The following is a 13,633-nucleotide window of genomic DNA, read 5'->3' as shown; positions in this document are numbered from 1 at the left end:
CAGGGGAAATAAAATTTTAAAAATCATAAACTGGATATATATAAAACCAGTTATTGATCCAAAAAGAACTGTACTTCAAGTAACCCAAAGAATGCCTAAAACCTTTAAATATTAAATACCTCATTTCAAAGGGTAAATTAAGGCGATCAGAGAATGTAACTTACCCCCCAAAATACTGGCAGATCCAGGAAGACAAACTCAGCAAGGTCTAATATTTACATAGCTGCTAACAAGAACAGTGTAGGTTTTTCCCCAAACATGTTAGCTGGTAGAGCTCCTGGACAGACTAAACATAGGCACCAGTTGTCACTGTGGGTGTTCTGCCAACACAAGTGTAAAGTTGTCATCAGAAATGAATATGTGGCTTCGAGTAGCTTACAGAAATCCAACAAAGCTGTATCTTGGACTCTGCACAAGCCAACTCTTCTCAGGATGACCTGGACTCTTTCCCATTAGTACAATGATCAGCTAAAAGGCATCCTCTATAAGGAGGAAAGGAAAATCAAAGTTTATGTCAGGGAAAAAAGATAACTGCCCAGAGTTCAAGTTCATGAATAACAATGTGTAAATAGCAGCCATGCTGAGTCAGTTACAAGTGATATCTCACATTGTAATTTACTACTTTTAAAATCAATATCCACAGCACACAGCTTTAAGTCCAATTTCATGTAAGGTAAGTGGAAATAAAAAGAGACCAAGCAAAAGAACAAGAAAAGGAAAGAAATGCTTGGATTTGTTAAACGTGCTATTCCAATAAGATATATAAATCATACTATGTGGTTAAATAAAATACCTAAATAAAAATTACCAATCTTCCTCAGAAACCTCTGTACCCTGGATATCTTTCTCTTTTCTAGAGCTACTAACAAGGGCTCTGAAAACTACCAAAACTTTCCTAGAAATATAAAAATCCAGCCACTGCAGAGTAATGTTCTTTTTTCTATTTTGCCTCAACCATTACCCTGCTCACCTACTATCCAGATAGCTTTCTACTTATTGGGTTTTCAGACAGACCAGTGAAGATGTGTTATGTTCCCTTTTAGTGAACACTATCCTTTTAGGTTTGGCAGCAATAATATATCCTTAAGTTGTAAACACAAGTACTTGAAATTTAATCTTGTAACACAGGCTAAACATCTTGTTAACAGACCAGTACAAATGAACAACAAAACCAGGTTCTCCAAAGGCAAGAAGGAAGTGTAAACTTAAGATTTTCAATGTGGGGGTACCTGGGTAGCTCAGTCAGTTGAGCATCCAACTCTTGATTTCGGCTCAGGTCATGATCTCAGGGTCCTGGGATTGAGCCCCGCTTCTGGCTCCGCACCTGGCTGTGAGGGGAATCCGCTTGAGGATTCTCTCCCTCTCCCTGCCCCCACCAGCCCCTGGCTCCTGCACACAAGCGTGCACACGCTTCCCTCTCTCTCAAATAAATAAAATAAATCTTAAGGAAAAAAAAAAGTTTTAAATGTGATAGTCTCAGAATATCAATGAAAAAGTATCCACTAAAATTTCCCTACTGGAGGGCGCCTGGGTGGCTCAGTTGGTTGAGCGACTGCCTTCGGCTCAGGTCATGATCCTGGAGTCCCGGGATCGAGTCCCGCATCGGGCTCCCTGCTCGGCAGGGAGTCTGCTTCTCCCTCTGACCCTCCTCCCTCTCATGCTCTCTGTCTCTCATTCTCTCTCTCTCAAATAAATAAATAAATAAAATCTTTAAAAAAAAAAAAAAATTTCCCTACTGGAGAGAAATATTCATCAGATCTATTAACTCTAACACTGTAAGAGAATTCACAAAAAAGCAATGTGTACTTGCACATCACAGTAAACGAAGAAGCCTATGTTCAAATCCTGAAATCTTTCAAATTAAAAACATCAAATAAAGGGTCATGGTTAATTTGTTCATAAATCCAAGCAGCTGGGGCTGGAGATGGGTGGAACCCATTCGGAGTACTCTAAAACGACAAGATTTACCTATTCTTCAGATCAGTTTTCTTTTTTCCCCAATCTGTGGGTCTATACACAGTGACGAAACCAGCAAAAACTAACCTGCGTTTTTAAGAAAATGAAAGTGTACTGTAGATGAGAAAGTACCAGAGTGCTTTGCACATATATTCATACAGTGAAGCTTGTTTCGATATGTGTACAGTATCAGTGTAAATGTATTTCTTAGTAAGGGTCAAGATCAAAAATTTGAGACACATTGATCCAAAAGAATCCCAGTAGCAAGTGAAAATGTAGTAAGAATCTAACCCAAAGTCCACCTTTGTTCAAAACATATCTGCCATTATTTAGGCAGCCAAACAAATACAGGATGCAAGGATGCAATCAATCATGTTTAGAGTGCAAGAAATGGTAAAAACTTAATGAAATTTTCCTTTTATCCAATGGAATGATGATCTCTCTACATCTGAAGAGATAACCGTTAGGATTTAGTGATCCATTTACCAAAGGCCACTTCCTAAACACTTCACCCATCTTCTCCCTCTAATTTCCAATTATTAAAATAAAAGATTTTGACAAGATAATCAACTCCAGCGTCTGTCATGTTACTTATTTATTCTTATAAGTTTATTTAAATAATCTCTACACCCAATGTGGGGCTCAAACACATGACCCCGGGATCAAGAGTCGCATGCATACTCCTCCACTGAGCCCAGCCAGGCACCCCCAGCATCTGTCACTTTAAATCAATGGTTTTCTTTTCTTTCTTTCTTTTTTTTTTTTTTAAGTAATCTCTACACCCAACGTGGGGCTTGAAGTCACCACCCCGAGATCAAGAGTCACGTGCTCCTCCGATCAAGCCAGCCAGGGGCCCCTAAATCAAGTTTTCAACTGAGAAAGATTTTACACCACCATCACCCCCACTGACACCCCCAGGACATCTGGCAATGTCTGGAGACATTTTGATAGTCACAAATGGGGGTGAGGGAGGAGATGAGATGCATTTATTAGCTCAAAATGTCAACAGTGCTGCAAGAAACCCTGTAGATCAAAATTGTATTCCTTTTGAACCTAAATAAATTAGGGGCAGATAACCTTAATCTAGATCCCTTTAGTTCTTAATAAACTCAGCAGAAGCAGCTGCATTATTAGCATACCAACAAACAGTTTATAACAATTTGCAACAAATTTGTCCTCTTGCAAGTGTCAGAGAACACAAATCTCTCCTCTGTTCATTACAAGGTCAACTAAAATTAACTTTTGTACAAAGTCACAAAGGTCTCCAATCAGAAGTGTACTTCATATGTAGTTGAAGTTATTACAGTATTTAAACATTTTTCTATTAACCTTAAGTCAGTGAACAAGAGAGCAATTTAGATTCTGATATGGCCATTATGTAATGAAAATTTCTTTTACAAAACATCTTCAAATCAGCTGAATGGGTGTTACCAACAGGTGATTACAATGCCTGTAAAATAAACACTTTGAAGGAAATATAATCAAGGCAATGGAATAATCCAGGTGATGGCTGACTCCTCCTGTCCCTAACACCCTAAGTATCACCCTTGTTAAGCAACTTATCAAAATTCAGATATCCTCAAAGGAAAAGCAGAAAGAGAACTTAGAAACTCTTTAATGGTGTAAAGAAAGAACATACACAGGGGGAAAGTTCCTCAAAGAAGAGACTAAGATGAAAGCATTGAGACATAGATAATGCTTGTGAAGTCCTTAGCACGATGTCTTATCTACCTAGCAGGTACTAAGTACACACAAAAAAGTTATCTTTTGGGGGCGCCCGGGTGGCTCAGTCGTTAAGCGTCTGCCTTCAGCTCAGGTCATGATCCCGGGGTCCTGGGATCGAGCCCCGCATCGGGCCCCCTGCTCAGCGGGGAGGCCTGCTTCTCCCTCTCCCACTCCCCCTGCTTGTGTTCCCTCTCTGCTGTCTCTCTCTCTGTGTCAAATAAAATCTTTAAAAAAGAAATACAGGGCGCCTGGGTGGCTCAGTTGGTTAAGCGACTGCCTTCGGCTCAGGTCATGATCCTGGAGTCCCGGGATCGAGTCCCACATCGGGCTCCCTGCTCGGCAGGGAGTGTGCTTCTCCCTCTGACCTTCCTCCCTCTCATGCTCTGTCTCTCATTCTCTCTCGCAAATAAATACAATCTTAAAAAAACAACAACAACAAAAATAAATAAAAATAAAAAAGAAATACAAATTTTAAAAACTTTTTTTTAAAGCTTTTATTTTTTATTTATTTGACAGAGAGACACAGCGAGAGAGGTAACACAAGCAGGGGGAGTGGGGGAGGGAGAAGAAGCAGGCCTCCCCGCTGAGCAGGGGGCCCGATGCGGGGCTCGATCCCAGGACCCCGGGATCATGACCTGAGCCGAAGGCAGACGCTTAACGACTGAGCCACCCAGGCGCCCCTTATAATTTGTATTTTTTTTTTTTTTTTTCCTAGAATGAGAGACAGAGAGCATGAGAGGGAAGAGGATCAGAGGGAGAAGCAGACTCCCTGCTGAGCAGGGAGCCTGATGCGGGACTCGATCCTGGGACTCCAGGATCATGACCTGAGCTGAAGGCAGTCGCTTAACCAACTGAGCCACCCAGGCACCCTATAATTTGTATTCTTATCCTGAGGATCACCTTAGTTCTTAAGGAAAACACAGCACTCTCTCGAGGTGTAAGGATAAAAGAGGAGGTAAGAAGCAAGTGATTATGACTGGAAACACAAAAACTGACTTTTTCACCTTTATTTAACCACAAATTATGATCCCTGAAAAGACTTAAACATTAGAGATCCAACCTGCCTAGATCTCAATCTATCCCTAGAGATAACACTTTATATTATGTAGCCTTCCAAAACTTTGTAAATGGATTTACAAGTATCCATTTGTCCGTAGAAACATGCATCATTATGTAGATTTTTCTCAGGCGCCTTTCCACGACAGTAGAGATTTATCCTATTTGTTCTAACATTGCAAGTCAGTCGTCCTAAAGAAGTGAGTTTCCAAAGACCTACCCTGCTCCTCTCAAAACCTATAAAGTGCTGAGTGGTGAGAACTAACGATGTGGCGGTGAAAATGCCAAATTCGAAGCAATACAGGAGCAAACTTATAGTTTCCCTACCAGAATGGTATGTGGGATGGAGGCCTAAAGGCTTCGTTAGAGAAGTCATTGTGGATAAAATATGCACCCGCCGCGCCATCACACGCATTGAATCCTCTTCACTACCCGAAATTTTAGACCTTCCTCTTCTGGACCGCTGACTGGACGACCTGCCCGAGCGCTTTCCGTAGGCAATGCGCCTACTGGCTCCAAATTTGGTCCATCCATTTAACCGCCCGACTCCTGCATTCCCCATTGGAAGTCAACCCGCTGCCTCTTGGAGGAGCCCAACCTACCGCGCGCTCCGTGCTCATTGGCTCAGGGAGACGCTGCTCAGGAGCAGAAAACCCGCCTCCCACATTCCGATGGCCCAAGGACCGATCAGTCGCCAGCTAAAGGCAGACCCAATTGGCCCATACACAAGCCAGTCAAACTCTCCGGCAGCAAAGCTCCATAGAACTTACGGGAATAAAACATCCCGCCCATGTTCTTCCATTGGTTGGCCGAACGCACCGCTCCCCCTTCACTAGCCCCCACCCCGCGGTCCATTCATTTCACACAATAACGGGCCCAATTGGAGTCAGTTCAAGACCTCATATGGGTAGGCAATTCTATCCGCCACTTACCCGGAATCGAGACCGATCACTCACGCTAATGTCTTCCCTGTTCCTCTGTGGTGAGGCCAGACCACAAGACACCACCGCCGCCGCCTTCTGCGCAACGCCAACCGCCCGCCAAAACGGATCCTTCCCTGCGCCTGCGCGACCAATCCTGGGACTGGACCCTTTCTCCGCCCATTACGCCTGCGCAAAACGGGGCACAACTCCCGCCATTACGCAGGCGCTGTAGATTCGCCGCCGTCTCCCGCCCGCCATTTCACGTGCTCCAAGCGCCAAGCGGAGCTTCTTAATGCGCCTGCGTAAACTCGCCATTTTACTACACATGCGCTCAGCAGGCGGTCGTTGCAAAAAAAAAAAAAAAAAAGTCACCCGCTAACTTCTTTCCTAAGACATAGTATTAACCGTACTTTGCCAAGTGGGTTGAACGTAATTTCCAGGCGTGAAGGATTAAAAATTTATTTAAATACCTTAGGTACATTCAAATATGAATGATTGCTTGGCGAGCCAATCACACTAGTTAAGGGTAATATTACCCGGGAACCAATGGCCCCTAAGGGGTGGAGACTACGTAGAACGCCCAAACGGATGACGTTATACAGCAATGCGGGACTACAGACCAATAGCAGGGAGAAGCTATTGCAAATATCCAATCAGAGATACTCAGGGGCGGAGTCTACCAATGCCTAAAGCGAGGAGGCGGGATAAAAAAGCGAGGCCGAAGGTAGGCTGGCAGATACGTTCGTTAGACTACTCCTTTTTGCCCGTGGACGCCGCCGAGTAAGCATCGTTAAAGTCTCCCCTCCCACCGCCGTCATGTCTAAGTCAGAGGTGAGTAACAAGCTGTCTCCAATCTAATTTTTTTCCCTCGTTCCTTCCTGAGTTCGGTAGGATGCGGCCTGGTTCGGTTCCTTGCTCCAGCTCATTCGGCAGTTCTTCGGTTGCTGCCAGGGCCTACCCCTCCCAAAGTTCAGGTCGCCATTTTGTCCTCGTCGTCGCCATGAGGCCGCCGTCCTGCAACACTTGGTTATCACGCCGGGCTTTCCCCTCCTGGCAAAACAGTTAGGCACATTTGATTGGTTTCGTTTTACTTTGTCTCAGGGGGCGAGTTCTTAAAGAACAGTTCCAGTTCCCTGCTGTTTATGTATCCTTCCAGCCCAGTCCTTTTGTTGCGCGTGCGTCGGAGGGAGAGTAGGGACGCATGCGCTCGTGGCTTCCCAGCCCCCAACATAGCATCTCTCCTAATGGGAAGAAGCACGTGGCTTGCTGTGACCCGAAGGAACAATAAGGGCTATGTAACATAGTTGTCTGGTTTTGCTTTTCCTAACTGAAAGGTGTTTGGCGTTATAGCCCCCACGTAACGAGTTTTTTCTCCTGTTCCTAGTCTCCCAAAGAGCCTGAACAGCTGCGGAAGCTCTTCATCGGAGGTTTGAGCTTTGAAACAACCGATGAGAGTCTGAGGAGCCATTTTGAGCAATGGGGAACACTTACGGACTGTGTGGTAAGACTTGGAAGAGACAAAAGGCCAGTAGAACTAGTTCATTTACTTGGATTGTTTTGTTGTAATTACTGTGCTTATGAAGATTAACAGGATTATAGTTGAAAATAATTCGACAAGGGAAAGTAGCTTTACCTAATTAGAAGGTCCTAGTTAAATTTACATTAGATGGGTAGTGGGAAACTGAAAGGCTGATACAAAGACTTTCATTAACCTTACTCAAGGTAGAAATAATAAGTTCTGGGGTTTTACTATGTATTAAATGAGTTAACATTCCAGGTAATGAGAGATCCAAACACCAAGCGCTCCAGAGGCTTTGGCTTTGTCACGTATGCCACTGTGGAGGAGGTGGATGCAGCCATGAACGCAAGACCACACAAGGTGGATGGGAGAGTTGTGGAACCAAAGAGGGCTGTCTCAAGAGAAGTGAGTAATTTTTCCTTTCTCTGACGATTTAGAACTGTGCCACTAGGTGGACTTCAATTTTGTGGTCTTAACACACTTTAATGATCTTTATCAGGGATGCCTTTGCTGATGTAAGTAACTTAATTGGGTTTTTTCAAATATTAGGATTCTCAAAGACCTGGTGCCCACTTAACTGTGAAAAAGATTTTTGTTGGTGGCATTAAAGAAGACACTGAAGAACATCATCTAAGAGATTATTTTGAACAGTATGGGAAAATTGAAGTGATCGAGATCATGACTGACCGGGGCAGTGGCAAAAAGAGAGGTTTTGCTTTTGTAACATTTGATGACCATGACTCTGTAGACAAGATTGTCAGTAAGTATCAGGGGCATGCTCTTTGCGAAGGGCTCTGAAGTCCGTGTTACATTCTAAACTCTGAGATGGTGTTCTCTTGATAATTTTTTAGTTCAAAAATACCATACTGTGAATGGCCACAACTGTGAAGTAAGGAAAGCCCTATCTAAGCAAGAGATGGCTAGTGCTTCATCCAGCCAAAGAGGTGGGTTTATTTGATTAATCAGTATAGATAGCTAAGCAATTTCAATCTGTATGATTTAACATTTAAAACTTATCTTTTAAGGTCGAAGTGGTTCTGGAAACTTTGGTGGTGGTCGTGGAGGTGGTTTTGGTGGGAATGACAACTTTGGTCGTGGAGGGAACTTCAGTGGTCGAGGTATGTGTGGTTATAGCCTACCACTAAGAATAGTAGGCTTGTAGTTTGATTATCCCCATATGATTTATCCTCTTTGCAACCTGTAGTAGATGCAGCTACTGGCCAACATTTCCAGAGTTAAATTTTATCCAAATGTAGTTTTGACTTTCTCACTAACCAGGTTAAATCTTGAGTATAAAAACAATTTTTGTAATGCAGGAATTTTTAAAAGATTTAGGTTTAGAAGGGTAAAAACAATGTATAATCTATATACTTCAAAAAGTGGTATAAAATTCTCTCTTCCAGGTGGCTTTGGTGGCAGTCGAGGTGGTGGTGGATATGGTGGCAGTGGGGATGGCTATAACGGATTTGGTAATGATGGTAAGTTGAAGGAGTTCATAGGTGAAATTTCTTTTGGCAACCTTTAGACTAGGTTAGTAAACTAGTGCATGACAAGCTCAGCTCTGATAACAGCATGCTGTGTGCAGGCTTTTAGGCATTACACTTGCACAGGTTTTGATTGTTGAATACTTTTGTCTTATTGAGAAGAATTGTATTCTTGTAGGTGGTTATGGAGGAGGCGGCCCTGGTTACTCTGGAGGAAGCAGAGGCTATGGAAGTGGTGGACAGGGTTATGGAAACCAGGGCAGTGGCTATGGCGGGAGTGGCAGCTATGACAGCTATAACAACGGAGGAGGCGGAGGCGGCTATGGCGGTGGTAGTGGTAGGTATCCAGTGATCCAAGTACTCGGTGCAACAGCTAGATTAGTCCTTTAGAGTTTATGCCCGTAAGGGGATTTGATGCTCTTAAAAGCATTATGTGGTACAATGCATGGTATTCTTTTTTAATGGGCTTGCTAATGCTACCTCCTCCTAGCTTTAAGCTGGGGCCGCCTCACTCCCAAATTAGATAGATGGATAAGTGGATAGCGGTGTCTTTAATCAGAATTAGATTAGTTTCCAGCAGGATTTTGTATCTTAACTCCTTTGGATTTTAGGCACGTAGTGGATATATCCAGCATGTGTTTGCAGTGCCTTGGTTGGGTAGTGGCTTTCAAGGCTAGACAATATGTTGTTATGCCACGGTGCATTGGATAAACCTTTTTAAAGTACTGGGTTATTCATCTCAGTGCCTTGCCCAGAAAAGGATGAAATAGTTAATCAAACTTCAGAGCTACCACAGTTTGGGAGGAAGGCAAGCAGAACATGCAGCTTTTTTTTTTTTTTTTTTTTGCTCTGAGCACTAAATAAAATTCAGAACTACCATCTTCGAGTAACAGATAAAGGTCCTCTTTCCATTCTTAGGAAGCAACTTTGGAGGTGGCGGAAGCTATAATGATTTTGGCAATTACAACAATCAATCCTCAAATTTTGGACCCATGAAAGGAGGAAATTTTGGAGGCAGAAGCTCTGGCCCCTATGGTGGTGGAGGCCAATACTTTGCCAAACCACGAAACCAAGGTATTGTATATATGCATTGTTGGAATGCTAGGTGTCTCTAGCTAGTTCCAGTAAAAAATACGTTAATTTTTAGGTAATGTCTGTATAGATAGTGAAACGCTGACGATTTAAAGCTTTTAGGAAATTTAAGTGATGGGGTAATTTGCAATCGAATTGGGAAAGTCATGTGAGCTCAAACTCTAGAAAATTTGAACTTTGATTGCCCCCCCTGTATAGAAAGTCTTACTGTTGGCACTTCCAAAGCGTCAAAGGAACAAATTGTATTTTTAGGTGGCTATGGTGGTTCCAGCAGCAGCAGTAGCTATGGCAGTGGCAGAAGGTTTTAATTACTGCCAGGTAAGTAAACACCTTTTTATGTTTTAAGTTAATTTTTGTAAATGATAATGAAACCCAGTAACCCTAATGTAGCTGAGCAGTGCAACATAGTTAACATTATAATTGCAGTAAAATTTTGGATATTAAGTTAATATTCAGATCAGCAAAATTTGTGGGAAACAAAACTTGCTATTGGATTGTAGCTTTGAGTCTTAATATGTTTAGATTAACAACTTTATTCCATATTGTTCAACAGGAAACAAAGCTTAGCAGGAGAGGAGAGCCAGAGAAGTGACAGGGAAGCTACAGGTTACAACAGATTTGTGAACTCAGCCAAGCACAGTGGTGGCAGGGCCTAGCTGCTACAAAGAAGACATGTTTTAGACAATACTCATGTGTATGGGCAAAAAACTCGAGGACTGTATTTGTGACTAATTGTATAACAGGTTATTTTAGTTTCTGTTCTGTGGAAAGTGTAAAGCATTCCAACAAAGGGTTTTAATGTAGATTTTTTTTTTTTTTTTGCACCCATGCTGTTGATTGCTAAATGTAATAGTCTGATCATGACGCTGAATAAATGTGTCTTTTTTTAAATGTGCTGTGTAAAGTTAGTCTACTCTGAAGCCATCTTGGTATACTACCCCAACAGTGTGAAGTTAGAATTCCTTCAGGGTGATGCCAGGTTCCATTCGAAATTGATTTGCAACCTGCTTGGGCACAGACGCCATTGTCTCCACAAACCTTGGTGTAGTTGAACTGACAGTTAATGTGTTGTGACCTGGAGTTCACCATTAAAAGGGTCACCCAAGCAAAGTCCTGGAGTTTATTTGGTTATTAATATGATTGTTGGCACATCCTATGCAATATATCTAAATTGAATTATGGTATCAGATAAAATTATAGATGGGATTAAAGCTTGTGTATCATCCATTATCATGTGTAATCAATAAACGATTTAATATTCTCTTGAATGGAATGACAACTGTATGGATTTGGGACTGGCAGAGCTTTGGACTTCCCTACCCACTACCCCTCATAATGTTGAATGCTTCTATCACGATTCAAGTTCAAAACTCTGCCAGAGAATAGAAACCAGCCGCTGGCTAATGCCACCCCATAAGTGCACAGATTAGAAGTGTTTGGGAGACCTTTTTAAACTGACCAGCACCAGTAAGAATATCTTATTTTTAATACAAAAACAGGCTTACATTAAAGGAAAACAGCAGTTTTACTTTGTTCTGGTGGGTGGGTCCTTAATAGAGGTTTATAGATTAATCATATTATTGAATCTATTTGGACATTAAAATTATGGAGATGGTGAGGAACCTTATTATATTCATGTTAACTGCAGTTTTCCTTTAAATATGGTACATCACACAACCATCCTAAAATGTTAATTGTATAGAAAATGATTTCTCTAAAGCCTTTTACAGTTACTTTTAATATCCAATCATTGTTATTTGTTACATAGGTTCTTGAGCCCTCCCTTTGGTACCCTCAATTTCAGTGCCATTGTACCTGATTAGCATAGAAAATTGTTTATCACTAGGACTGTGTATTCCATCCCATGGGTGTGTTACTTGGAAGTTTGGGGAGGAGGGTGGGCAGGGAGTGGGGGGGAGGTGGGTGGGAAAGCATGGTTGATAGTTCCATGAGTTTGATATTGGCTGAGTTTGCAATGGCAGGTGGAACCTTAACTATTGAGGGAGTTTGCAGATACCTCAGGATTCGTGACAATGCCTTTAAAGATCCAGGAGAGATGTTCAGCTACTAGGAACTGCTAGCAAGTATAGCGCGAATGGCTCCGAGCTCAGACACTCTACAGCTGAGAGTAGACACTTGTGGTATGTGGAGTACAGATAAGCCAGGGGCAGGCCACGGCACGCTCCATGAAAGCTAGGAGGGAGTGAAGTTTCAGTGACCCATCGCAAGAAAGGAGGCAGACAAGAGTAAGGCACACCTGGCTCTTAGGACTAGCAGTCAGAACCAGGAGGAAAGGTTTTATTGCTATGCTGGTAGGTAAGAACAGATTTTACTTACATCCATATAGTGTTACCTAAAATCCGATTTTCTGTTACATTATCCTTAATATATTGAGCCAAAACTAGTCCAGTTAAGCTGAACTTGGTTTTTCTGGAGATCAGTTGTTTTAAATTGACACCCTAGACTTGGCTCCCAAATGAAGTGAACACTAATTCTACTGTGACAATATATTTTTGCCCTTTAATTTTAATTTATTTGCTACCTTCCTTTAACCCATTTCCTTAAAACAATGGCTCAAAGTAATGCATTAGAATCTTCCCCAAAACATGGTGGGAGGGAAGGGTGGATCATTAATTGGGGGGGGGTGGGGGATTTACCCTGAGCTGGGACTTGGTCTCAAAAAAGCTAGTTTCTAAAGGTTGTTTACTTTTCTAGGGGGGAGTCTGCTACTCCAGGCTAATCAACTCTCTTTAAAAAAAAAAAAAAAAAAAAATCAGAAATTCATCTGTCCAAATTTATGGCTAAAAGGTAAGCTATTTATGAACTTCATGATCAGCAAGAGTGCTTGGTATTGCCCAAGTAAAGAATGGCAAGCTGTGCCTGAGAACCAAAAAAAATGAGATAGTCTACCTTAGCCAGCAAAATGTCTTAAAGTAACTGGGTTCCCAGTAAACAGAATGAGTATAATTGTAGGATCTTTGAAGTGCATATGTAAAACACTTCGTAACTTTTTTTTTTCTTTCTTGCAGCAACATCCTTAATGAGGACAACCTTTATCCGAGCCACTGCACCTCATTTTCACTGCCATGCAGTTGTTAGCTGCTTTGCAGCTTAAATTATTCAGTTTTATGAATGGACTTTTTTAAATAAAATGCTTTTAACTTGGTTCTGGTGTGGGTTTTTTCCCCTTCATGATAATGGTAGGTCGGAATTTTTTAGCAGAGTTGAAAGTCTGTCCCTTTTCATTCCTTATTCATGCTTCCTTGGATCCTTCTAAAGGAACAAGTTAGACTTTAGGTATGTTAAGAAAGGTGGGACATTTAACATGTTAAGATTAGGTTGTTGGGAGGGGTCCTTTCCATCCCACCCTTCCCCAAACTAAAAAATGAATGATACTTAGCTTTTTGGAGTACAAGTGGTAATACCATGTATTAATATGTAAAAGTTATCCCATCAGCAGCACGGTCTAGTGAAACCAAACTGGCTCTTGCTGTAGGATTAAATCTTGGCCCATCACTTTAAAGCTGTTTATAATTGTTCTGCAAGTATTTATTGCGAGCTATTTCTGGCTTCCAAAAAATCTGGAACCAAGTTAAGATGAATATGGAGGGGAAGATCAAGTTTTTCAAAAGTGACGCAAAAATTTGGGAGCAATAATTAACCCCCTAGGAAATGCTTAAACTTTACCGCCTTCGCAAAAAGATCCGGCCTTGATTTTCAAACTAGTAAAAGGGGTAGAGAGGTGTAAATGTATGGGCAGTCTTTATTGTTATGATTTTAAGAATCTCATTTGTGGCTTGGAGTTACTAGAACAGGTTTCTCTCAATCCTGGTTTAGAAGGACAGGACAACACAGGCCACCGGGTACTAAATACAGCT

At 41.9% G+C, this 13,633-nt stretch overlaps 2 protein-coding genes across 5 annotated transcripts in view; one reads left to right on the top strand and one right to left on the bottom strand.

Annotated features, from left to right (window-relative positions):
* Window positions 1–5,844, bottom strand: part of CBX5 (chromobox 5) — a 29,040-nt gene extending 23,196 nt beyond the window's left edge. For both annotated transcript variants that reach the window (XM_021686790.1, XM_044914821.1), the window contains exon 1: window positions 5,670–5,844. The gene's annotated coding sequence lies outside the window, so the exon portion shown is untranslated. The remainder of the gene's footprint in view (window positions 1–5,669) is intronic.
* Window positions 5,845–6,389: 545 nt separating this feature from the next.
* Window positions 6,390–12,921, top strand: HNRNPA1 (heterogeneous nuclear ribonucleoprotein A1). 3 transcript variants are annotated; one of them, XM_021686726.1, is made up of 11 exons: window positions 6,390–6,491; window positions 7,045–7,161; window positions 7,438–7,584; window positions 7,729–7,939; window positions 8,031–8,123; window positions 8,205–8,297; window positions 8,583–8,657; window positions 8,842–9,000; window positions 9,582–9,737; window positions 10,008–10,073; window positions 12,785–12,921. In XM_021686726.1, exons 1-10 carry the CDS (start codon window positions 6,477–6,479, stop codon window positions 10,061–10,063), a joined length of 1,122 nt encoding a protein of 373 aa, XP_021542401.1. In that variant the 5' UTR covers window positions 6,390–6,476; the 3' UTR covers window positions 10,064–10,073; window positions 12,785–12,921. The 3 variants fall into 3 exon arrangements, with proteins under 3 accessions (XP_021542401.1, XP_021542399.1, XP_044770754.1); XM_021686724.2 differs by lacking the exon at window positions 12,785–12,921 and adding an exon at window positions 10,309–11,023; XM_044914819.1 differs by lacking the exons at window positions 8,842–9,000; window positions 12,785–12,921 and having other exon boundaries at window positions 10,008–11,023.
* The last annotated feature ends 712 nt before the right edge of the window (window positions 12,922–13,633 follow it).

This window comes from Neomonachus schauinslandi, chromosome 5 (assembly GCF_002201575.2).
Source record: "Neomonachus schauinslandi chromosome 5, ASM220157v2, whole genome shotgun sequence".
Taxonomy (NCBI): Eukaryota; Metazoa; Chordata; class Mammalia; order Carnivora; family Phocidae; genus Neomonachus; species Neomonachus schauinslandi.
Note: the sequence above shows the minus strand (reverse complement) of the source record. Positions and strands in the feature narration are given on the sequence as shown.